This window comes from Musca domestica, unplaced genomic scaffold (assembly GCF_030504385.1).
Source record: "Musca domestica strain aabys unplaced genomic scaffold, Musca_domestica.polishedcontigs.V.1.1 32, whole genome shotgun sequence".
Classification (NCBI taxonomy): domain Eukaryota; kingdom Metazoa; phylum Arthropoda; class Insecta; order Diptera; family Muscidae; genus Musca; species Musca domestica.
In genome coordinates, this window is record NW_026712311.1 from 9,995,331 (window position 1) to 10,023,063 (window position 27,733).

A 27,733-nucleotide genomic window follows, 5' to 3' on the forward strand; every position below is an offset into this window, starting at 1 on the left:
ATCAAAATTAATTAAACATGGTTTTATCTATAATTGCAAAGGTCTCAAAGGAAAATTGAATTTGTCTTATCTTCTGAGAATAAATCAAAACAGAATTGAAATTAGGTAAATAGAACAGTGGTGCGGAATGAAAGGAAAATGAGACAATAACAAAAAAAATGAGAACAATTAAAAAAAACATATTTTTTATTAAAGTATATTGCTGTTATTTTTTTTATCCCTCATAGGAAAATATTTCTTTATAAATGTGACATAAGTTTGAAAAATTATTCTTTAAACAATTTCGCATATTGAATAGTCTAATTAAAGGCTGTACTTTTTAATAACATCCTTTTGTTGGGAGTAAAAATGTTGTTAACTTGGTGTTAGGTCCATCTACGAAACGTAGGAAGAAAACCTAACCCCTCTCTTTTTTCTTTACACATACTGTACCTATAAAATATTAATCTTACCTAATGTATCTATCACAGCTTCTCAATTTATAAACTTCATTAGAGTTAATCTTCGAGAAAAACATTTATAAGGGGAGGGGGTTTTCGCACGAAATGATTTTCTTTGACTACGAATTGATTTCTATGTTAGACTTTTTTAGAACCCCAAACCAACTTTTTCTTCAATTTCCGTGTTTTGAGCATAATTGAAATAAGGTATTTTGCAGGATATCAAGTGTAACTGCCCACAAGCATATGTTCTTTGTAGGAGACAAAAAAACAGCATAGAATACTCGGAATGAAGATGGAAGAAAACAAAATAATTAACGCAGTAGGTAGGCAGTGATGCTAATGAATACCACAATGCGTGGGAATATTTATGCCAGTAAAAATATCCTTCCAAATTTAAAAACACAATCCATCTTACAAGCTTGTGAAAGTAAGATTAAAAGTTGGGGTCCTTAAATGAGGTTTTCAATCATTATTATATTGCGTAATTGAAGTTTCCAAAACAATTATAAAACAAGTTAAAAAGCAGTAAGTTCGGCCGGGCCGAACTTTGAATACCTTCCACCATTTGGAAATTTTAAAAAAATAAAATCCGTCAAAAGTTATTTTCAAATTATAAAAATACCGAATATAGCTTTTTTATTGGGGTCTATACGACGAGGACCTACATAAGCATTGTTTGTCATAAGCCATTACCATATTCAAATTCGAAACGTGAAATAAACGGTGAATAATGTAGCTGAAATCAACAAAATAGCGTATATAGGACCTGCGGAGACGAGTCTCTTTTACCGTCTTTAGCATCCATTACGAACTTCAAATACGGCATCTCGAACAATTTTGGTGAGTATTGTACCTAAAATCGTCAAAATACCGAATATAGGGAGGTACTGATATATGAGGCCTATACGAAGACCTGGACCTGCATAGACAATTTTCTGTCACAGACTGTAGTTCCCACTACGAACTCTAAATACGTAATTTGAAACTACTCCGGCGAATAATGACACTGAAATCATCATAAAATCAATTTAGAATTATGGCCTTTAAACGGCCAATGGAACCGTCACACGCTGCCCGAATGTTGCTCTGCGGTATTTTGGTCCATTGCCGGCGAAACGCTTGCTTGACACTTGATCGACACTTTGGTTTTTTTTTTTCTTTTTTTTTTTTGCCAACCTTGCTTTCCATAGCCCAACGGATTAGTATCTGGAGATTTCGGTGGCCATTGTGCGCTGGAAATAAAGCGAGGAACCTCATTTTGTAACAATTCTTGGGTGGCGCGCGCTGAATGCGATTGTGCTGAGTCCTATCGCAATGTCCAAGGTCTGCGGCCAAAATGTTTGCGTGCCCAAGGCTATAATATACCCTCCAGAATATTTTCGCTATAATATTCGGCATTTATTCTGATGCCACGGTCGATTAATACTAGCGGAGAGCAACCATCGGCTGTAATGGCACACCATCATCATGGCGGGCGCTTGAGTTGTGGTGGCCAACTGAGGGTGCACATTTTCAGCTGACCTCTTTGGCAAGTAAACACGATCATTCTGTTTGTTTACAAACTGCTGGACTGCTGTTTACAAACGGCAGTTCACCACTTTCAACCAAGCGAACGAACTCTTTAGCTCTTTTGAGTCTATTTTCTTTCTGTTGTGGTGTAAGTTCTTTTTGGAGTTTCCATGGCATTACCCCGAGCTCATTTTTTTAATATTTGCCGAATGGAATATTGGGATATGTTCAACTCACGATCCATTTTTCGGCCACTGCGCCGCGGATTTCGATCAAATCGCAAATCGAGTGCTCTAACGATAGCCACTTGTGGCTTTCCAGCCAAATATAAAGAAATCTCATTATCACCCTTGAATTCCATCACGAATAACTTTTTTTCTGGAAAATTCTTACCAAAATGCTTTTGTACGCTTGTAAACAAAGTAATGAGCTGTCACTGGAATAATTTTAACAGCTGTCGGACGAGTGGCTTTGAAATGACAGCAGTCTGAAGTTGGTTGCAGTTTGTTCATCTCACCCTGTATTACTTTAGTCGTGAAGTATAGATAACAGTCTATGTATTGAATTCTAATGTACACCTACAATTACATTCTCTTTATTTTTATTTATATTTATTTATTTATCTATTTATTTTTTTTTTCTTTTTTGAGGAAGTTCAACAAAAATTTAGGATTTTTAAGGAAAGCGACTTTGGAATTGGGGAGGAATTTCAGAAAAATTCTGACAACACTGTATGGGGGTATATCTAAATCTGAAGCCAGTTTTCTCAAAAAAAAAAAAAGAGTTTTTGTTTTTAATATGGGAAACACGGAGATTGTAAAAACGTGCAGAAAGCGCCTTTAAAAGTGATCCTTTAGAAGACCGCAAAAAGTGATCATTTAGAAGACCGCAAATTTTATATGTGGATCCTTCTGTATGTAAAAAACAAATGCGCCGAGATAAAAATTAAAACTTCTCTAACATATTTAATTTGCAAGAAATACCAACTATTCCAATCTAGGCTTCGATTTCAAAATACTGTGCTGTCAATACGCCGTAAATCCCCACAAGCAGCAACAAATAAAATTATAATCTATCGATTTAGGGAATCAAAATTCATCAGATATCAAATACCGAACGACAAACAAAATTACTTATATAAAAATCTCTCATTGTTTGTCAGAGTGTGTGTGGGGTGTGTCTGTCTGTCTGTCTGTCGTTTGCCATCATTCGCAAATTCCTTGGAAAGTCGTGGTGCTGCGCGTCTCACGTTTCATTCATTTAGTTTTCGGTTTCAATTTCAGAATGACGGGGAGGTTGTCAAATTGAAATATTGATATTGCCTTAACTTCTCCCTGTGGTTTCTTGCGTTCTTAATGTGTGCGTACCATCAGCATATAAAGCTACAGTGGCAGCAGCAGAAGAAATTCACCAGTAGACGGCTCTCGACGTCATGGATTTACAATGGCATGGAGGAGAGATATCATGACAGAAATTGTTACTGAATGTTTCCGTTTATGTTTTGGCTGTTTGATTGCCCGGTTGAATGGTCGGCTACTTGGTGCCATTCAATGAGGGTGCTATGCCACCACTGCATTACTGTTCGGCGCTTTCGCAGACTGGTTGTCATAAATGCTTATCAGTTGTCTTTAGTGACTTTTCAGTGTACTCCACGATTTATTGTTTTCAAATGAGTATTTTCCTTGTCCATGTCCTCTCGTTAACCGTGCCGTGTTCGGAGCGTTGAATTTGTTGACGTCGTTGCCGTTATCGTTATGGATGTCGCTTTGTGCGGTTATTCTGGTTGTTAGTCAATGCCATTTGGTTGGTGTTCTCTATCCAAGCGCAAAGCTATTCGAAAGCCACTCATCATCATTTATTTTTGTGATTATCCATTTTACAAGCCATGGCTCTTTATTTAAGCGGATTTTTATTGTTTTCCAGATGGCAGTGGTGGTGGTCGGGCGACAGTTTGTTAGTACAGTTTGATAGATTCTCTTTTTCGTTTTTTTCGTTTCTATCAAAATATTTCGCCCCTCTTTCATTTGAGAGTAGTATTACCAAAAATACGCTTAATATGCAATGTAAATTTGTCGATTTGCGTACTAACTGTTCGAAATAATCAGAAAGTTGGCTATCACAACAATTTCAAATAATTGTCTTCAATTAATGGTCATTATGTTGACTTCATCGAAGATGAGAAATCTGATTGAGTAAGGCATGTGGAAAATAATTTTTTTGGATCCTGGAGAAAATTGAGGTTAGAAAAAATATGTGGAATATTTAACTGAAAATAAGGGTGAACTTGTTGCAAAATTTTGAGGCTTTTTGAGTTTTTGGAAGTTCAAATTATGGTCCATTAATTTTGATTAAATTGACCAAATAAAATCCGAATATTCGGAATCATACTAAGATAAGAAATGAAATATCGTTTTTAACACAGATTATCATAGATTTAAATTACGACAAAACATGTAGGCAGCTATCAGTTGGTTTCCCGACAAATGGATGCCCTCAAAAAGTTGTTTACTTAAGCTAGGGGTACCAGAAGGGCGGTCCGTTATATCACAGCTTTGAACATGCTTTAAGATACACAAAAAATCTAGCAAGTTTAAAGTTCTGATCCATACTGTGAGAATTATCTTGCACATCAGGCAGATAGTTTGGTCATACAAATATACGGACTGGTTGTATCCATAAGGCTGAGGGTATACACATCTAACAGTTTTCTAAGGGGCTGAAAATTGGGCAATATTTTCGAAACGTCCAGACTCGACAATAATAAGTAAAAAAACAGGCCGTGCCGAACTTTTAATAGCCTCCATCATTTGGAAGGAACTTGAAAAATGTCAAAAAAAAAAAACTTCCGGAAACTACCACTTAAATAAAAACTTTTATACGGAGACTAAACGAAGATGTGGACCTGCATTCCGGTGAATAACTAATAACTTTAAATACGAAATTTGTTACATTTCCGGAGAATAATGTTGCACAAATCATAATAATACCAAGTTTCGGGAGGTACCGTTATATAGGGGCTATACGAAGACGTGGATTTGCAAACAATTTTGTTCCGTAGGTTGCAGTTAATGGTTACAATACGAAATTTGAAAGGAGCTGTCGTTATATGGGGCCTATACAAAAAGTGGGCCTGCATACAAAAATGTTTGTCATAGGCTGTAGTACCAATTACGAACTTCAAATACGAAATTAATTAATAAACAATATCACTGAAATCATGAAAATACCGAATATCGGAAGGTACTGTTATATGGGGGCTATACGAAAACGTGGACTGACATGGCCCATTTATGTAATTAACTTGCCTATTGGTAAGCTATGCATGTACGCAAAATTTTAGCCTGCTATCTCAATTCGTTCGGAAGATAGCGTGATAAGAACAGACGGACATCGCTAGATCGTCTTAGAATTTTACGCTGATCCATTATATATGTGCCTTGTAGGGTCAATTATGAATATTTCGAGAAGTTAGAAATAGAATGACAAATATAAAATATTCTCCATAGAATGGTGGGAGGTAAACAAATATATGGGAATACCATTCATAAAACTCTGCAAGGGGTTCCACAAGCCTTACAATTTTTTTTAATGTTCCTTTAATCAAAGAAAATATCTGCCTTCAACAATTATATTTTTTTCTATTTAATTTCAGCTGTTCAAAATAACTCTGGATCCTGACTGGTCACCTATGCAAAGGATACATTTGGCCAATTAACCATATCGAAAAATATATACACGAAAAAAATACACAAAATTCAAATAAAACTTTGGTGAATGTTGTTAAACGCTGGAGACCATTGCTCAGACACATGAAAATATTCAACACAATGGAGGTGTTTCTCTTGGCCAATCATATGATGTAAGTGACACTAACCCTATCATTCCAATCGAAATCAATATCGGCGTAATGACGCCAATTAAGGCTTTCCCCTCCGCCCAACTGAAAAGAGTTGGAAATGGAGTTGGGCCCAACTTACACATAATTCGGGTAATATATTTATGATAATTACATGTTTACTTGGTGTCGCTCGAACGAACTGGACAATTAAGTGTGGAAAATAAATATTTTTCTTTTTTATTTTGGGAACAAGGGAAAAATGCCAACGGCGTATGTAAGGGATTCGAAAAGGAAAAAAGGGACACAAATAATTCACTCATTAGACTTGTGAAACATGTCGGACAGCAGCACATGTTGACATTTTCCCTTTTTGTCTTCGGACAAACATACATGGCATGTATGTTTATGTCGCCTTGTGGGCTTTGTTGGAAATATAACGTGATTGTTATAAATTAAAGAAATAAAAGGCAAAACAAAAATCAACAACGACAACGGCTTTAGAAAAAAAAGAAACAAAAAACGAAAACGGAAAACTAAAACAAGGGACGCAACAGTGAAGACGGATCGACGGACGGACGAAGGTATGAACGAATGAGCAACTGGCTTGGACAGACGGCAACAGTTGTACGACAACAACAATGGCTGTTTGTTAATGATTGTTGTGAGTTGTTGGTTTTGTTGTTTTCTTAATGCGAGCTTTGAGAGACTAATTGTGGGTCATCATTTTAAATATGCACTAGTTGCAGATCCGCACTTGAGTCGACGACGACGCTACGGCCAAAGAAAGTGGCCAGAAAAAGGTATGAAAATTATTTCAAAACTCGTTAAATAGTTTGACATGCAATCTGCCGTAAAATGAAAATAAAGAAAACCCCTGAAATGCAACCACCTAAAAGCATGCTATACTTTTGAAAACGCCTAAAAGTTGAACAAAGAATGAAAAAAAGCACCACCCAGCCGGTCTTAAAACCTCTGCAGAAGAATGTCACTAGAAAATTTGCTGGCTGCCAGCAAATGCCCTGTTATTAACAAACACCAACAACTACTACTACAAAAATACACAACTCTAAGACAAATGACCTCAATTTAGTTATGAAACTTTAGGTTACAATTTGTTCTTGTTGTAGTTGTTGTTGCTGTCCCATTTTGTTGCGTTTGGTGTGAGTGTGCATTTTTCCTCCTCAAGTATGTATTACAATATTATGAAATGAAATTTATGACATATTTAAGGTTGTTGGAAAGTGATGTGAGCAGAGCCTAGTTATGAAGATTGTTATTTAGGGAATTTTCTTGCAGAACATATTTCCTCAATCCACAAAACATACATACACACTTAAAACAATGTATCATAGCTCATACTTGTATTCGTGCGGTGTAGCATATTTTTGCTATAAACATATTTTCCGAGAAATAATTCATAATTATTGCCATTCACTACGGCATGTTTCAGGGATTAGGGAAGAAATTTATTGCCAGGTATTTAATTTTAGAGAGTAACTATTTGTGCAATGGCAGGAGCTCTTTTGAAGCAAAATTCAACTACCCGTTTAGCAGAAACTTTAGAAGTAATATACGCAAAAACCTAAGCAACCGGATGGAAATTTTGATACCGTCCTCTAAGAAGTAATTGAGAAATTTCGATTAGTTGTACAATATAGCATACTAAAATAATCCTGTTGAAAATACTCAAACCCTGGTCCTGTATTGACCATTGCATGAAAAAGGGCAATATTCCAACTAACTGCCCCGACCATAGAGGGTAATTCCGCCAGTTCATAGGGGAAACATTCCGGTCCATAGAGGAACAACCCTATAACTTAAAGCAAATATACCAGGCTAGGAGGAAATCTCGCAGACCAAAGTGGGAATCCTCCAGACCAGAAGGTAAAGGGGGAACGCTCGACCCATATGAGGACCGTCTATATCCGCGACAATCTTCCCGAGTTGGCATCCCTATGACTATAGGGACCCCCTAAGATCCAGCTTGTTTGAAAAAACTCCCTAACATCCAGCTGTTCAAAAAGAAAAAAACTCCCTGACCTCAGGTACATCTTTACGGTACTACTGGCCCCACCTCGAATCTACGGACTTCCTGTTTTGATTTTTTTTTTTTTTTTTTTTTTTGAGACAAAAATATGTTCCAATAATGACGAAATTTTGTACAGGATTCTTCAAAAAAGCGAAGCCCAGTTCTGATGGATGTTTATACACTGCAACACGATATTGAGAGGGTATTTTATGATTGATTGGCCCAAAAGTCGATCAACCCATTTCGCTCAGCTGAGTCCATTTAGATATATGTGTCCGCCCGTTTTTATGGATAACACATGAAGTTGAATTAGTGTCTGAATATAATCCTATAGTTGTTAGATATATTCGCCAAATATTTAGGGGAATAATGGACCATAACTTTATGGGGATTAGAATTTGAGACAGTGCTAACATTAATAAAATCATATTTCAATCTGAATCGATTTCCACATAATTTGACAAAAATTACTTACACCAAATTCCATCACACCTTCTATATTTTATTGCACTGTGTTTGGTGCATCAACCATTTGAAATCGGTCGAAAATATATAAATATATGGGTGTTATATTCAAATCTTATCCGATTTATAATTAATTCGTAAAATTTATTACTGTAACCACACATTCTGAATTTCATTGTAATCGGACATACATATCGTGTTTGGTGCATAACATACATGAAATCGGCCAATATATATTTATGGGGGCTTTACCCAAACCTCAACAGATTTCAATATAATTTCACAAATTTCTTCGGGTATCAAATTTCATTGGAATTGGACATACATATCGCTTTGGGTGCATCAAATGTGTAAAATCGGCCGAGAATATATATATATATATATATATATATATATATATATATATATATATATATATATATATATATATATATATCTAAACCTGAAATGATTTGAGTATAATTTGACAATTTTTTCCGAACCGATTTCGATATAATTTTGGAAAATTTATTATTGTTCCGTTACGCATTTCAAATTAAGAGACTGTATGTGTAATCGATTAATAGATATGTGCATATAAAATCTAAATTTTTGTCAGGAACCTTTGATTCTGATGCTGTATATAAAGTTCAAAGTGGAATTTCAAAACGAATGTGGCCTAAGTTACATCCAGGCGATGTTGCAGTATATTTGGAACGTTTCGGTTTTCGAGTCCATAAATTACAAAGATACAAACATTTTCCTCTTTCATAAGTATATAGATTCCCGATTATATCCGATATGAAAACTGTAGTCATATTAAGGTATATAAATTTCCAACTATATTAGGCAACAAAATTTATATTTACAGAAATTGACCGCAAGTTATAGTGTCGTGGGGTATTCACGTCCACCTATAGCGTTTCCTTCTTTGTTTTAATATAGAATCTTCTAAGTATCCAAAATTTTCTTATAACCCCCTTTTGCCCATAAAAACAAATTTAGTTCGAAGTATTTATTGTATCTCCCTCTCCCCTCAAACAAAAAATAAAAGTAATTTCAAAACTAAATTCCTTGCTAGATATTGGTGTTCATATTGCTTTCGCTGAACTAATTTCTTTCATCCACCCACTTTAAACGTTAATGTTTGTTTAACAGTTAAAGTCTTGAAAACTCTTGTATTGGCCATTTTATTTTTCAGGTTTGAAACAGAAAAAAAAAGATCCCCCTCCTCCTCTTTGGGGGTATGAAGCTAAGTTTTTAACATTATGCGTAAACTTTGGTATGTTTTACTTTTTTTTTTGTTCTTCTTCCTTTCTGCTTTAACAGCCCATTTCCTCTTGCTGTATTTACGAGCCGCTTTACTCCAATAGACCGACCAGGCACAATTGTTCTCTTCGAATTGCTTACACTTAAACAAGAAACAAATATTGACCAAGTTTCTTCGCATACGTTGGGTTGGTTGTTTGTTTGTAGTTGCTGTCATCCTGTTGTCATTTACTGTGGCGTACTGGGCTCTGGCCAACACGACGACCACTATCAAAATGTCGAAAAAGAAACTTTAAAGTTTCCTGACATAAAATTGAATTAAATTTCTTTCCCAAAAGCTATGTGCTTGTTACTTTTTCACTTGCCAGAGTTTTTTTATGGGGAGGTTGGGCCGCTGTCATTTGTTATGACAACAATGAGATTAGTAAAAAATTAAGTCGAATTAAGCAGATGGGTCTTGGCTGGTCGCCCAACTGCATGCAAAGAAAGCTGCACGAGATGTTCGAAAAAACTTTCTTCTTTTGGAATTTCAATAGCAATTGAGAGAGCCACGCAAGAAAGTAAAACAGAAACTTTTTTATTTAACATTAAATCTTGAGGGAATTTAAACTTCTAAGTGTGTCGTTCAATTTCTCTTCGTGGCGGAATAGAACGTTCCACGCAAAGGCCTTGAAATAATTCGTGTTCTAATTTACGTTCTGATGTGCCATGGCAGCACAAAGGAGGCCACGAGGAGATATCGAGTTGGAGTCGTTAGCATCCGCGGGGAGAAGACATGTAATAATTATATTGTTGTCATTTTCTGTGGTGCAAAAATAACGAGCTTAATTTTGTGGGTTTCCGCTTTGTGTTATCTCACTCAAACTGCGGCAAACAAACTTTGCGGTCTTGGAATAAATCTTTTTGAGGCAAAACGCATGGAAAGTTAAGTGGCTTTTGAGTAGATTGCATGTGTTTGAAGAGGGGATTATGGGGCGTATGATGATTACATTTTAATTGCTCATTCATCATACGCTCCACGTGGGAGGGGGAGGGGGAGCCTTGAAGGGCGGGCCGAGAAGTATCTAAACTTGATGAGATTGTAGATTATAAAATTTGTATTTCAATGACACACGCGTTTTTGGAAATCTTCTTTGCGGTAAGCCAATATTTATTTCTTTTATTTAATTTAAAAATTGAATTTTTTGACTATTTTAATTAAAAGATACATATATTTTAAAGGTGTTCATTACATACAACACCGCAAAATCTTAATTATTGATGGTTTTTTTTTCGACAGCAGAATTTATTGCTTTGAAATTTTTATTTTGAATTTGAAGGGGGTTTATGGACAGAAAAATGCTGTTGTAAAAAAGTAAATAAAAAAGTTGTTCGAGAAAAAAATAAAAAAATATATACAAGTGGGCCTACTTATGAGTCCTAAAATCCAGAAGCACTGAGAACTAAGGAATAATTCCTCTTATGCCTATGTCTCTTTGGAAGAAGTCCGGAAACGGACGGATACGTACAAATGTGTAAGGGGAAGGCCCCTGGTTCCTATTGATTGGGCGGTAGAAGGTGTGGGGAATATTGATCGCTAGGCGTATTTGATTTAGCCTCAATGAATTTTTGCATAGCAGAAATCTTTTTGTCACAGAAGTGTGTATGTTTGGAGCTTCAGTTGAGGACTGACTGCATGTGATGTGTGCGTGTCATCTGTATGAGGAGCACAGAATGTGGGATTCAGTGGATATCACCTATGCTAATGGTCAATGGGATGTGAGTCGTACACACTCCACTAGCTCTACTCGTGCTAGTCTTGTGGAATTTGTAGATAGGGTTTTGTTTATACTGTTTTGTGGGTCAGTACAAGCGAATATTTTATCACTTCTTTGTGACATGGGACCATAACTCGGTTGCAAGATCTGACCATGAAACGAGACCTCCCAGGAAAATTCAACTCTATGGAGGGTACTTTCACAATTCATAATCAAAAGGGAATTGAAGCCCATGTAGCTGAAGCCCGTACCTGGGCGTTGACTTCTCTCTAAAAGAGCTCAGGGTCTAAGGGTGGTCGCTGGCCGACGCATTGTATCGCTACCCCGGTGAACTGGTTAATGTTTTAAGTTATATTTTTCTTAGCTCTTAAAATTTTCAAAAATTTCTCAACCAGTAATAGCAAAACACTTTGGCAACAAAATTCTGATTTTTCAAAAACGTGTTTTAATGACAATAAACGCTATGAATTTTGAGATATTTTTAAAATGACTTTCAACACTTTAACAGTGGATCTTTAAAAATATTTTTAGAATGACTTCCCGCACGAAATGGTGGATTTCTCAAAAATATTTTAAAGGAACTTCCTTAACAAAAATTGCGAATTTTTAGAAATATTTTTACAAAGAGTCTTTAGAAAAAATCTTAAATTTTGTTAAATATTTCCACAATTTCTAAAAAAAAAATTTACCTGGAAAATAATCAAAGAGTTTTTTTGCAACTAATTTTTACAAGAACGACCACTGTCGTGCATATTTTTCTATTTTTACAGACACTTCCAGGACAAATATTACAAACATATTAGGGAATTTTTGGATGAATTTCTTGGATTTTCTAAAAATATTTTTGCATTTTGACATAAAAAATATACTTCTTTGTGGAGTTTCCAAAGAAAAATTGTGAATTTCAAAAAAAAAAAATATGTGCTCAAAAGCTTCCGACTCTGCATACATTTTTCAAAACTTTCACGAAACGAGAATTTGTGGGTAAGCAAAGACTTCCAGGACAAAATTAAGATTTTTTTCTACCAAACGTCGTAAAATTGTTAAGAATGTTCAGGTAATAATTCTGTCCAAAAATCCTGATTTTTAAAGATTTTTTAAAGATCTCCTGTCCAATAATCATGAATTTCTTTATTCTTAAGATTTTCTGTCTAAAATCCTTAATTTTAAGGAATTCATCTACATAAGGACTCCTGTTGATATAAAATATACCTTGTAGTCTTAAATTATCAGTTAAAATATTTTGTAATTTATTGCTACATTCTACATGCTCCGTCTCTGATAGTTCTAAGTAAATTTTATTATTTACTGAACTATAATAAAATAAACCCTACACCCCTCAAATCAAAAGTTTATATCGAGTAAGCTTTATATGAGTCACTAATAAACTGATTTAATGGTGTTGCCGGTAATATTTGTAGTATTATGTCAATGTATTGGTCGGCCTACCATGTCGGTGTGACTTTTAGTGGCAGTGATAATGAATTATTGAGTTATAATATTCAAAACGACCTTTGCCGATACAGACATTTCCAACTTGATTTTCGTATTTTCGTTCCACCCCCCTTCCCACATAACATTCTCATCCAATAAAACCCTGGTTTACACCGAGGGCGAGTAGCTGTAATTTAGTATTCACTAACGTTTTCGCTTTAACGGCCCCTCCTTGTACGAATATTTCTGTGTACTTTTTCTAATATTTGTTTTTGCGGTCTATCCACGTTCATAACGGCAGTTGAGGTAAAAGTATTAGCAATATTTTAGGTAAGTTATGTATAACAGCTGTTGTTTTGGTATAGTTTTGTGGGAGCTCTTTTTTTGGCTGGGTCCTGCCGCGGCAGCCAAGCCAAGTCATACATGTTTTTGCCTTCTTCTTTTTTGTGGAGGGGATAAAAGAATGCCATGGAAATTGAAACCATTAGTGACTTTAGTATATTTATGGCAAATTAAGGAACCGTGTTAAATTGTGTGAGGTCGAATTGCCAAAGTGTTGCTAACCCCGTTGCCCCCACCTCCTCATGTAGTGAAGGAGTGCAATAAAATGTAAGGGGTTTATGACAATGCCAACAAATAAAACTCAGACAAACAAAGAGTTCAAATAACCCACGAAACGACCAACAAATTGACCTCAAATAAGTACTAAACATTAATGGCTGCAAATGATAATAATAGGTCATAATTTTGAGAATTATTACCTTTAATTAGGCAAGGGCGTTTAAGCTGCTGGCAATTTGTTTGTCGCTTAGATTCACTTGAATTTTAAACGATATCAAAGTTCATATTGACAAATGTCACAAATATTGAATAAATGGGGATTTCTTGTCTAAAGTTAGGCAAAGTAGAAGGAGGATAAGGACACCTATATAAATTCGAAATTCTTTTGCAACGTATACAGTATATTTGAAAAGTCCTCATTTAAATGTTTAATGTTAAAGATCTAAATAAACAAATATAGTGCTTGAAAAGGGATACATTCAACTGAAATTCTGCTTAATTTTTTAGTATTTTCTCAACCTTGGGACTAGAATATTAAAGAGCTCCTCAAGTTTGCCATTATGCGTTAGTTTTTCCGCAAAAAAACACGACAACTACTTCCATTAGTTTGCCAACAATACGAGAGAAAGTAAAAATTGGTCAATTTTTTCCAATCAATATTTACTCAAACGTGTATTTTTGTAGAATTTGATCCTTCTTTTTTTGGAATACCTTAAATATTGTTTATTTTTCTTGCCAGGAAAATGGGATTCGAAGGAAAAAAGGGTTCTGCTTTTAAACATATTTACAATGTAATATGATTTTCTTGTTAACGAAAAATAAACGGCTTTGTTCTCGTTCTTGTGCCCACATTCGCTTACCGGTATTTTATGCAAAGTCTGTTTTTTCTTCTTTATTCTCGGGATAGGCCATTTTCCCATTTTAAAGAAAACGGGTAATGGGATAGTGGAAGGCCGAAAAAAGGAAGGATAAGAGAAAAATCTGTTTTGTATAACAAGTTTAAGCAAATTAGTTTCGTTTAAGATTGCCTTTGTTGCCGCTTGCCATAACATTTGAAATTTGTACGTTTACTACACTCCAATGATTTGAGAAAACTCGATTACATCTCAATGAAACTTATTCAATTTTTTTCTACTTTCGCATTACTTTTTTGGGAGGGATAAGAATTTGTTTCCAATCAAAATGTAATGGAGCATGTGTTAAATTGAAATAAAATTTTGTTTTTATTTTATGTAAAAAAGGGCAAAAACACACGCAAGGGATGGCAGTTGTCTTGTTTTTAATGCCAGGTAAGATTATCGTACAATCCTTAGAGGAGGGATTAGAAAATGTATGCATTTGTAGGAAACATGACTGTGGATTTGGACTTGTACTTGAACTTAAATATCTTGAGAAGGGATCAGGTCCTACAGGAACAGCTGTATCGAGAGCTTATGGTATAGTGGTAAAGTAGTATATTTTATAATTTCTAGGTTTGGAACGAATCAAAAAGAAGTCAGAATTAATGGGTGTTGTTCGTCAATTAATATATTTCTATTGAATATAACCATTTTTTATTCTTAATTTTTTTTTCTAAAAACCTATTGAAAGTGTGGAAAATCTGTTAAAAAATCTTCCGAAATTTTTCCTAAAATATTAACTCAATTTACCAGAGTCTTCCATCCAATAAGAGGGCAAAATACAGAATTCCAAAATACGGGTTTGTATGTATATTATGACCCAGACTTACACGAGAAATATGTAAATATTGCTATTACAAAACGAAATCTTGAAATTAATGTGTTACCAACCACAGACGTACGCAGGATACCAAGAGATTAGAATTGTGTCAATTTAATTCATAGTACACCAGTTCCTTACGAGCGTATGAGTGATTTCATAAATTGCATATATTTTCCATAACTAATACGCAGTGTATTTATACCAACGACCGGAGTCCACGGATCTAGATAGGGAACTAGTAGTTCGTTTGATTGAACTAGTTTGGCACATGTCTAACAGGGAGTAGAGTCCATTCCGAAATGTTTACTTTTTCTGCCATTTTTTGTGCATATTACATGGGTAAGATAATTTTTTGTTAGTAGAACCCCAACCATTGGTTGCTGATTTAGACATTGCTTCGTAAATTTCAATAACCTAGTACTCATTTCCAATTCTATGAACATGTGAAATGAAAACTTTTACAATGGAAAAAAATCAAATGAAATATTGTATAAAGAAAATATTCTTCATTTCATATGTTTATAGAATAATTACCAGTCATAGGTCAGAAACTTGGGGTGTAAATATATATTTTCTGGGTTTTGTACAGAATATTTTCCAGGAACTTCGCCGGGAAGAAATGTGAATATTTACATAATTTTATTTGGAGGAACATCCAAGTCTTTAACTAGAATTTTCTTTGGCGCCATTCAAGCCACAGGATTGGAGTTTTGAACAAACGTGGAATATCCAAGCCGTAAAAGTGGAAAATTTAAAGAAGTTTTTAAGGAACTTCGAGGCCATAAACCGTGTTTTAATAATAATGTTTTAAGGAACATTCAGGCCATAAACTAGGCCTTTTTAGGAACCATCCAACCTTAAATAATTTCTAAAGCAAATCCAAACCATATACATTTTTAAAATTTAAGACTATTTAAGTTTAGGACTATTTAAGCCATAAACGCGTTTTTTAAATAATTTTTTTAGAAGAAATTTAAATTATTATAGAGGTACTTTCAAGAACAATCTAAGCCGTAAACGTTGGATTTTTTTAAATATATATATATATATATTTTTTTTTTTTTTTTTTTGAAGGACAGTCTATTTCTGTAGCATCATTATTATTAAGAATTTCTTTAAGGATTATTTTAAACTATAATTAATTTCTCTATATATATATATATTTTTTTTTTTTTGGTATGAATTTGGAATATAAGCCTTAGGTTTCAGCCCATTTATCACAGTACTCGCCAGACATCATATCCGACTACTGTCAAGTAAAAAAATTCGTTTATATTTAGATATAGCTAGTTTCCTTTGATATACGTAAGAGATGTATGGATGTATGGATAAAACTATGTTTTTATAACCTTCATTCGGTACGTAACTCCTAAAAATACCTAGACCCTACAAAGTATATATATGAGCGTAAAATTCTAAGCCGATTTAGAGATGTCCGTCTATCTGTGTGTCTGTCTGTTGGAAACGCACTATCTTTCGAATAAATAGAGGTAGAAGGCTTACATTTTGTATGTCGTGGGTCACGTTTTCGTATAGACAAAATACTTTGTACATACTTTTGAGTGCGGTTGAGGCGCTGGGAAAAACTAGAAATAAACAATCAATATTCAAAACTTACATATTTCCCAGCCGCCATAAAATACCACATGTGAACAATTCGGTGATCTTGTGCGCTGACGCATACGATAATGTGTCTGATAATAAAGGTTATGACCCACACGCACAGATATGGATGCGCTCAGTAGATGCACAAGACCATTAGAATGAAATTACAAGCAGCCCTGCAATGTTCTCCATTCAATATTAGAATAGATAAGAACAATTGTGTGGCTGCGACTAGGTTAAGTTAGATTAGTTTCAGTAGTACGTAAGGAACATGTATTTTAAATAAAATCAGAATTGAATCTACAGCCAAACCGTTCGGTTGGTTTTCTCTTCTCATTCACCCCGTACAACGGTATCTGCCGATATTCGGTATGTTGATGATTTTAGCCACATTTTCTAAGGGAATTGCTTAAAATCATAGAGTTCATCATCGCATCCAACCGCTGTGCAATATCACTGTCTTCATCCTCAAGCCCCTATAATTCGATACCTTCCGCTATTGGATATTCAGATGATTTTAGACATACTTTTTAGTGAAATCGTTTATGACAGAAGTGTGCTGAAATAGGCGCCTATGGTCGGATATATCTCATACCTATGAAGGTACCTTCAAATATTTGGTATATTGAAGGTTTTTTTCATTTTTTGTTACAGAATTATTTTACGTTTGACATAAAAAAATTCCAATAAAGAACAACCACTGTAGCTGGAAATCTGCATCATCGACAATACGAAAGTTCTAAAGACTTTATATACACCAATTTCATAATGGAAGTTGACCCATGGTGGAGGTTATTAGGTTCGTTCGGCCGAACTTAACGCGCTTTACTTTGTTTTAATTAATTGAGATGAATTTCACATCAATTCAGACTTCAATAAATTTTGGTATCATCCGATTTGACACTCATTTCTTCTCAAACTCATCCTATGCTTACTATTTAGGGTGTTGTAGAGTAGATCCCGCCCATTCCTTATTGGTTTGATGTTTAAAATATAAAAGAAATAATATTTTTTGAGATTTCGTAGAATTGTAACTTCTCTATGAAAAAATATCCTTTAGAAAAAAATGATTCTATGTCGTGGTATTTGTCCTAATTCTTTAACGGTGTTTTAAGATGAAGTTATTTTTACATTTCCTAGTTATAAACCCATTACCTTGGGCTTCCTGTAATGAAAAAACAATTAAATTTACCAAATTTTTTGTTGTACACTTAAAAACCTCGAATAGCGTCGTGACCTTTCTTTTAATGTTTTTTAAATACTTTAAGACCCACAACATCTGTGCGACCTTTGTTCACTTCTCGCCTAAAATTTTATTGAAGTACATTAATTTTTGCGTCGTTTTTGTAGATAGCAAAGTGAGTGGGACGCAATTTTACAACATAACCTTCTACTACAACATAACCTTTGACCAAATTACCTTTCATGTGAAACCCCTTTCACGGAAAATGAAAATGCGTACAGCAGCACGGGCCTGAAGCCTTTTGTAATGTACCGTAATGTGTTATATTAATGTGGGTAATTTGTTCCGATACCGAACACAAACATTTGTCCCAATTGTCACTATTTGTGTTGTTATCTCTTTATGCCAAGGAAATTACATAAATTAGAAGAATTAGAACAGAGCCAAGAAATATTGAAGCAGAATGGAAAGAAAGGGTCACAACCATGTTTCCTTAAAGAAAAATATGTGAGAGTAAACATTCAGTAAGGAGATTTTTTTTGTAACTTGAAGTTAAAATAAAACTAGTAAGAAAAAGTCAAAAGTCTGGAGGGGCCGACTATGCGATACCCACACCACTATGCATATTTAGTAGAGCTCCCGTATCAAAATAATTTATTTGAAGTAGATCATACCACCTATCAGCCTTTAGCTTTAGAGCAGTTATATTTTGGTTTCAGAGGGAACCAATATATGGGAGGTATATCCAATTCTTAAACGATTTTAACCAAATTTGATGGATAAATTTATAAATTTAAATTTGGAACCGAGTTCCACCAAATGGAAACTTACGTCCGAAATTCACTCCATTTAGGTTGATATTCGCAATTATTTAAAATACCATAAACCAGAAATCGGTGGAAGATATATATGGGAGCTACATCAAATCTGAGCCGATCTCAATAAAATTTTGCAAAGGCAAGATATCTGGTTTATAAGATATCTGGTACCAAATATCACTGTTGTGGAATGCATATCACGAATGTGAGGGACTTAAAGAACAAATCGGATGAAACATATATATGGGAGTTAAAGCTATGTCAGAACCTGGTACCAAATATCATTGTTGTGGAATGCATATCACGAATGTGAGGGACTTAAAGAACAAATCGGATGAAACATATATATAAGAGTTAAAGCTATGTCACAACCAATTTCCACCAAATTTGATATACTTACTTCGTGACTGAATTCAGTCTGATGTGCCAAAATTCAAGTCATGTGGGCTGATATCGGTGGAAGATATATATGGAAGCTATATCCAAATCTGACCAGATTTGTTAATATTTTCTGGTACAAAAGATCATTGTTGTGGAGTGCATATTTCGAATTTGAAAGGCTTAAACACAAAATCGTATGAAACATATATATCTCTTATACTCTCATAGCTATGGAACAAATCATTTATTGCATATCATTGCATATCATGAGCAGAGGATTTTGATTTTTTAATCATTTAATTCCAATGGAATGTTAATAAAATTTATATGTCAACAGCAAAAATATAAACTCTTTTTTTAATGAAGAAAATTAAGATTTAAAGCGGCAGTACTTCATCATAGTTGTCGCTTGCTTTTTTGTTTGCTATAATGAATGCTATTATTTATTTGTTGTATTAAATGCTAATTTGTTAATTATAGCATAATTTGTTTAATTCCCTTCATCTACATTTTTTTTCAGCTGTATTTCATTTAATTGGATTTTTTTTCGCACATCAATTAATTTCATAAAAACTAAAAGTGATAAAATTGGCTCAATCGAAAAAAAGGTTTACACGTAGATTAATGAGAATTTGAAGAGCGATTGTAGGTTATGTGATGATGCGGTTTTTATTTTTATCTGATTTTATAGAAAATAATTATTAAAAATATATAAAGCTGATGCAAGTAATAAGGATGTAAGCTTTAATCTATCCCTTAAATAACATAAGGAGTTTTAAACAGGTTTGTGCAATATTAAAAGTTTATAAATTAAATGGTTAAAAAAAATATCTGAAATATCAAAGTAGGTTGCCTACTTTTCGAATAGTGATAATTCCAATTTAAAAGTAGATGTTCTGATTATTAATTCCTACCTCTAAATAATCCTAAAGGATCTAAAATAAATATTTTCCAATAATCAACGATCTCTAAAACATACAGAAGTTAAGCTTCGGTATTTGACGAAGTAGGTGTCATCACTGAAATTATCTCCGTCGGAATGATATGATATGTGAAAGATTATCACAGTTTTTGACAGCAGCCACGAGATCATACTCATTTTCACTGCATTTGCCCCGTATTTGCGCTCTCTCTTTATCTCGTTCTAATAGGTATCAAAATAATATTTGAAAACTTAAATTCTGTATTTGCATTTTTTTCTGTCTCCGATATCTGACTATAAACGTCAAAGAAGCCAGCATCAATCTAAAGCTAACTTATGCCCTTTTTACGCTTTTGTGATCAATATTATCCAATGACCATCCACAATAGTTGGTTTCTGCCCTGTTTTAAAATGAATTCCCATGCAAAATTCTATCAAAATTGGTGACCCGTAAATCGACTGAAAAATCAGCAACATTTTCCTGTTTTTAGTCAATTTCATCCCCTAAATATTTTGCGTTTATCTTCGAAAACGATAGACTTCTCTTTTTATCCTACCTCAGTCATGTCAGTTCTGTTTTGACATTTTTTTTAGTAAACAGACGCGGAATACACGTTGTTAATAAAAAAATGTTACGCTACACTGCTCCAGAACGCGGAATATTTGTGACTATTTATTCGACAAATGATCGGTCGGTGACTTTTGCACAACGTGAATTTCGTCGCAGATTTCCAGGTAGTCTAACGCCTACTAGTGAAAAACTGCGACGTTTAGCCGCTCGCATCGAAAAGACTGGCACAACAAAAGATACTGCCAGGCGTGGCAGACCCCCGAGTATCCGTTCTGCAGAGAATATTGATGCTGTAGCCGAGGATGTCATGGAAGCGCAGATGGTGCATCAGCTGTAAGCCGCTGACGGCCAATCGCGTCTTATATACGCCCAAGCCATCCTTAATCACCACCAAGAAGAAGACGATTTTTCATCAAAAATAATCATGAGTGATGAGGCCCATTTCCATCATAGCAGGTACGTAAATAAGCAACATTTATGCTTCTGGGGCACTAAAAATCCGTGTGAAATCCACTAAAGGCCATTACATCCGCTCAAAGTTACTGTATGGTTTGTTATTTTTACTGGAGGAGTCGTCGGACCTTTTTTCTTCGAAGACGTCGCGAGCCAAACGGTTACTGTGAATGGTGAGCTTCTTTTTGTCGCAACTTGATGAGTTGGGATTGGAAAACATGTGCTCCTAACAGGACGGCGCAACGGCACACACTGCAGGTGCCACATTCGATATACTGAAGGATTCATTTCCCTGGTCCCTAATCTCCCGTTTTGGCGATTTGCACTGGCCAGTAAGATCGCCTGATTTGACTGCTCCAGACTTCTTTTTTCGTCAATAAGCCTTAGACTCTTTCAACTCTTAAAGATAATATCCGTCAAGAATGTGGGGACCTATAGCCGGAAGTTTTGGCGAAATTGATGGAAAATGCCTCTAAAAGGGCTCAAATGTCAATAAACAGTGGCTGCGGCCATTTACATGACATCATATTCTCGACTTGATATAAAAAAACTAAAAGGCCAAATAAAAATAATGCACAAGAAGAATCAAAACTTTTCTTTTTTTTTTTTAATTACAGCCAAATACGTCGGAAGTCTACTTTTGCGCCACCTTTTATATTGATTTAGCTCGGCAAGATAAGACTAATATTCCGATAGAGCCAATACAAAATATTTGGCCTAATCCAACTTATGATACTCTCAATGCAAAGTGTTGTGGTGTACAATAGCAAACAATTTGTAAACTTGTTTAAATATTTCTTGAACAAAATTAGTATGATTTTATTTTAAAAATATAATTTTAGAGAATTCTTCCTGGCACCTTTAACCACGATTATATGGCCTAAATTCTATTTGCCTTCAAAATACCTTAAATGTTTTTCTTGCTCTCAGATCTTAAAGTCTTAATAACTTCAGGGTTATTCCCAGCTACAGTTTAGGTCCCAATTCCAAAGAAACTTAATTCGGATACCATCCACATGAAGGAATTCACGTTGAACGGCGGTCTGTTTTCCCTTTGTCCAACAAGAAACAATAATATATTTGATTAACTAGAATTTGATAGAAATATTTGGTATGTGTGCAATACAAACGTACAAAAATTCCTGCATGGCAAAAACACAACGATCGATACAACGAATAAAACACTCACACACCCACATTCACACAACGATATATGACAAATCGCTCCTCGGGATGCCTTCATGGAAATACTATCTTTTTTCTGTCTTCCACATGACTGTATCGATGTATATATGTATGTACATACATACATACATATGTAGATATGCATGTAAATTTTCCTACCTGCAAGTTTTCGAAATCAACAAAATATTGTTCGATTTACAAACGTAGCAGCTATGGGGAAAATGAAAAAAAAACACAACAAATGTACCATTCTCCCTGTTCAGGTTTCTGCTCGAACACTCACTCACACACATACACAGGTACAGACACAATCAACTGTAGCAGCAGTTCGAACTCGTTTTCCAACGATTGATTTTGTAATTTTCTCAAGAGCATTCGTTACGTGATGCTTAAGTGCGTTTTATTTGTTGCCGTTGTCACTCCTGTTGCCATTGGTGCTGCTGCCAGCAAAGCAGCTCCCAGCGTTGGATTGTTGGGTATTTCATTGTTCATGTATTGCATATCGTCGCAACGCATTCAATTGTGTATGACACTTTCAATATAAAAAAAATTACAACAACAGCAACAACTGGGAATAAAGCGTATTGTTATTTAAAAACACAGTACGAGCGAGCATCGGCGGCGGCATCAGCTCCAGCAGAGTACCAAATAAATAAAATTGATGCAAAGGGAATGGAAAATAGCTGAAAATTCATATCCCAGTGATTTTTAGGATTCCTTCTTGGCAATAACATTCCCAGAGCTGTACTCAATACCGAGTAGCACTCACACACACATACATACATACGTATGTGTGAGCAGCATTGCTGGCTGACTGCTCCTTTGTTGCAATGCAATTGTTCAGGCAGAACAAATTGAAATCTTATGATTTGGAAACTCATAATGCAATAAAATTGCACAATGAACACGATCAATGAAAAATGCAGTGAAATGGTGAAATTCACAACTTTTATGGCATTGAAACGAAGAAGAAAATGAATGCCGAAAAGGGAAATAAACATTTAATAACTCATGTAAAGTTAACAGGTGGAAACGAATGTCAGTATATGGACATATGTAATTTATCATTAAATATTACCATTTTACGATACGAAAAAAGTAATTTATTCAATATTAACTAATAAATACTTCGCCGGAATAATTAAATACAGCTTTAGGGCAAACAGACTTCCTTCTTTCAATATTGTTTGATCAAATTAGCCCTTATCGATACGAACAGTCCCCACTAATTGATATTTCGTACCCACGAATTTCGTGGCTAATTGTTTGCATTTGTAATTAAAAGAAAAATCAAATCTTAGAATTATTTATTAGTGCATATAAATTTTCGAAATGGCCAACTGTGATTATTATTCCAAACCCAGAATCTATTATTGATGATAATTCATTTATGGTTCGTTAAATTTTAATACAATTTTCACGCCTATTCAAGCATAATGTTAAACAAAACCGCCATTATTGTAACGAAACGAAATGCCTTTGACGCCTTTTCGCCGAGAAAAAAAAAAGCTAACCAAAAACGTATCCTATTGATTTTCCTTGCCCCATGTTAAACAATGCATACACACACACAATCATTTATGGCCACATACAATACTATATTGGCAGGACAAGCAACAACTCCTTTGCATTTATTAGGCAAGGAAGGCAAACAACAAATTTCTTAACACAAACTAAAAGCCGGAAATTATTTGACTTTAGCGCTGTCAAAGCAAAACGTAAACATTTTTACTATATAAACGAGAGAGGACGAATAGACGAATTTTTATCATGGTGGCCAAAAATATAACCAAACAACAACAAGAACAACAACAGAATTTCAGGGTTGTACAAAAATGAATATTGGCCATAATTTATGGCATACAGAAGGACAAAGGCATCGCCACGACCACCAGCACCACCACCGCTTGTCATCGCAAGTGGGAAGCGAAGCCTTAACAAAACACACAAATATCTAAAACCATTTATTCCGTCCCGCAAGACACTCCGATACACACAGGGACGCACCCACAGACAACACAGCTAGCTGCTACCACAACTGTCAGGTCTAAGAAAATGTATGACGACAAGGCCTTAGACAAACAGCACAGAATAACAAATATTGTGTTGTCTTTTTTTGTAGGGGGTGTTGTTGTTGTTATTTTTTTCTTTTTTGTTTATTTGTTTTTTTTTTGTTTTTTGGAATATTGCAATGAAGGTCCTTTGCCTGCTCTTGGCAGCGTGTAGGAGACACATACCAACCAACATACATGGAATACATGGCAGATATGTATATTTCATGAATCGGTCGGTCCCACATTAAAGACATTTACAAAATGTCATTTATTAATATTATGGCAAAAATCAAATTATTGTTATTTATTGCTTAACAACATTGTCAAAAATTTCTAGGGAAATAAATGAAATTTTTCAAAAACATTGAAATCCATTCTATTAAGGTTTACAGTGACATTTTGGGGTAAATATTATTAGGAGGGGAAATATGGCTGGCTAAGGGTGTTAAAGTAATAAATATAAAATGAGCAGAGCAATATTGAAATGTTTAATTCTTCCTTTAGTTTATTTTAAATTGAAAATGGTAGTTAGGTAAAAATGTTCTCCATATGGTGTGAAATATTATCATATTATCTAATAAAGTATTATTTTGGTTGCAGCTGAACTATACAAAGAGTCAAAGAGGAATATCCCCTTAAGATATTTGTGTATTTTCCATTTATTCAAAATTAGAGATCATTAATACAAGAATTGGGAATCAAACGATGGTTATATGTATTAAACTATACATATTCTCATAAATTACTTCCCAGCTCTAGTAATAATGATATTCAATTTTATATAAATATAAAATATATTTTTAAAGGCTTAATGTAACGTCAGAATAGATTCAATATCAGATTCAAATGTATTTTTAATCTGGCAAAAAATCTGGAAGCTTCTGTGAGCCAAAACTAATCTGGACCAAAAATTAGCATAATAATCTAGAATGATTAAGTTGCCGATAGTATCGGTAATATTGACACTTCGAAAGTCAACTATCAGAAAAACATCGAACGTGGTTGCAGTTCATTTAAATGGGGTTAATATGTCCCGACGAGCTGTTATTGAAGTTGAAAACTATGACGATTTCTAATAAAGTTTATTCGAGCTGTTGTAGATGTAAAATAAAATCGACCCAGCGAGTTGTAAAAAAAAATAAAGTTAGTTTCATTTTCCAAGTATATCTCTTTTTGAATCGGTAACAACGTGTAGCTTTACCAAAATCATTTTCCAATCATCAAAGCACTTAAATAATGCTTTCGATTTTTTATAACATCAATGTTCACATCACATTAATCATAGCGTAGCATCAAATTAATTGGACAAGAGTGGCTATAAAAATATTGAAACCCATATTGAAAATTATCGGCAAAAACTGAAAAATTAGGTCAGGTCCACTGAAATACTGAAAACTAGACAGGATCGTTCCGTCATTGAACAGGCCGGCAGACACTAATACCTCTACGTGCGAAAAAAGAAATCGAACTCGATTTTCTATGCCACTTGAATAAGTGGAAATAAAAATCGATCGAAATTGAGAAAATTCTACCTTTACCGAGCTTTACTTAAATTGTTTGCATAACATTGTCTTATTTGTAAAAACTTTTTAATATTTTCTGAATACACAGTTAGAAACGGAACAAAAATAATCTATATCTTCTAGGCTTTTTTACCCGACTTTACCCGTCCTGAATCTACAACAACATCAAAAACTGTTTGCTGCCCAAATCAGCAAAAAATACTGCCCCCAGATTTCACTCCTAAAGTAAACACCCAACCTCAAAAAACTTGCTCGAATTTGCGCAAAGAGTGAAACTCACTCGAATTCGAGCGAGTGCGCTCGTGTGTGAAGAAAATGGAGCAAACTCAATTTTCCGATGTCGCTCGAATTTGAGTGAGCATATATTCTTCGGTTTTGAGTGGGAGAAAAAATTAGTTCAAAACTGAGCAGATTTCTCTCTTTCCGATCACTGTGTTGTTCGACAAACCACAGCAACATCAAATCCCGTTTGCTGTTACACACACACGCTCACACAAATCAGAAGACAAAATATTTTTTTAGGACTTGAGTGCCATTTAAAAATTAAAGTATTGGGATTCAATATTCGGACGGGTTCCATTTTTGCGGTTAGAAAATGCAGTAAAATGTGGACAAAAATGTGAGCATACATGGAAAATGTATTCTATAGGGGTTGATTCAAATATCAAATTTGAAGCATTTCCCATGAAAAATGGGACTAAAATCATCTAAATACCGAATATCGTTACTTGGTGGCTTTAAGGCAACTGGGGAAAGAGAAACAATTGCGAGCTACAAATAATGTAGGATAATGTGGCTGAAATCGTCAAAATACTGAATATCTGAGTCTGCCGTAATACGAACTCTGTGGTAAAACGTGGACCAACAAAATCCTAGCCTTCCATCTCAATTCGTTCGATGAATAAGGTATTTACAATAGAAAGACGGATACTGCAAAACAATTTTAGAATTTTATGCTGATCTAGAATTTATATACTTTGTAGGGTCCAACGTGGTTATTTCGAGGAGGTACAAAATGACAAAATTAAAATTGGAGGATATAAAAAGAATTACAGAAAATTTAACCGAAAAATTTAATTTTTGGAAAGACACTGTTAGCCAGACATCTTTGTAGCTCATATCAAAAATATTTTTGCATTTGCAGATGAAAAAGCTCAGTTTAATTGCTTTAACTTTTTTATTTGACAGACAAAATTGAAATTAGATGCTTTTTCATTCTCCAAAAAATTATCTATATACTTTTCAAATATTAAAAACGGTTACCATATTTTAAATCTCATGAAAAGTTTGGTAAAAATGTAACCAAATATCCCTATACTTAGAAGTACCCCATATTCAGAGACTTAACTTATTGCTTATTATAATATGTTCCTTGAAATTGAAGAACAGATCCTCAATCACTCAACCCTCTTCATACTGAAATAATGAAACTCATTTCCTTCGACACCCCCAGTATGTGTATGTGAAATTAATGAATTTAAATTACTGAAATATTTTCGCCATTTATTTCCTCTCATTCGTGTGTTTCTCTCTTTTTTTTTTTTTGTTCACATTCATAATTAAAATCATTTAACCCGTAATTGTTGTAATGTTCCCTTTTGTGGGCTTTTTCTGCTTTCCTTGACCACTTGTTAATGTTTCAATCACAGATTCTATTATGAAAACAAAAGCATTTTATGCCTTCATTGTGGTCAAGAGTGGCCACAAAAACAATCCATAAAACAAGAGCCAACAAGAACAGCAACAACAACAACAAAGGCAGCAACATACATACACACATACATATATCACTTCATGCTCCTGACATTCGCAGGCACCCCTTCCCCATCGAGTGATTTCGAACAAAGACAACAGCAACAGCCATTCGGCCACAATGCCATTACAAGGCAATAGAATCCACCAATCACCCCCCACAGACAATCAGTTGCGATGTTGGTTAGAATGAAGAAAACGCAAATAACAACTGGGAAAAAAAACTAAAACAAAACAACCAGTCAGCCAGCCAGGCAGGCAGGCAAGCAGAAGAACGAAC

The 27,733-nt window shown here is 34.6% G+C and overlaps 1 protein-coding gene across 2 annotated transcripts in view; it reads left to right on the forward strand.

Moving 5' to 3' along the window:
• Positions 1-27,733, forward strand: part of LOC101893846 (chaoptin) — a 193,170-nt gene that overhangs the window by 17,812 nt on the left and 147,625 nt on the right. For both annotated transcript variants that reach the window (XM_059125173.1, XM_059125174.1), the window contains exon 2: positions 5,605-5,811. In XM_059125173.1, coding sequence (XP_058981156.1) covers positions 5,762-5,811 — 50 coding nt within the window. In that variant the 5' untranslated portion in view covers positions 5,605-5,761. The remainder of the gene's footprint in view (positions 1-5,604; positions 5,812-27,733) is intronic.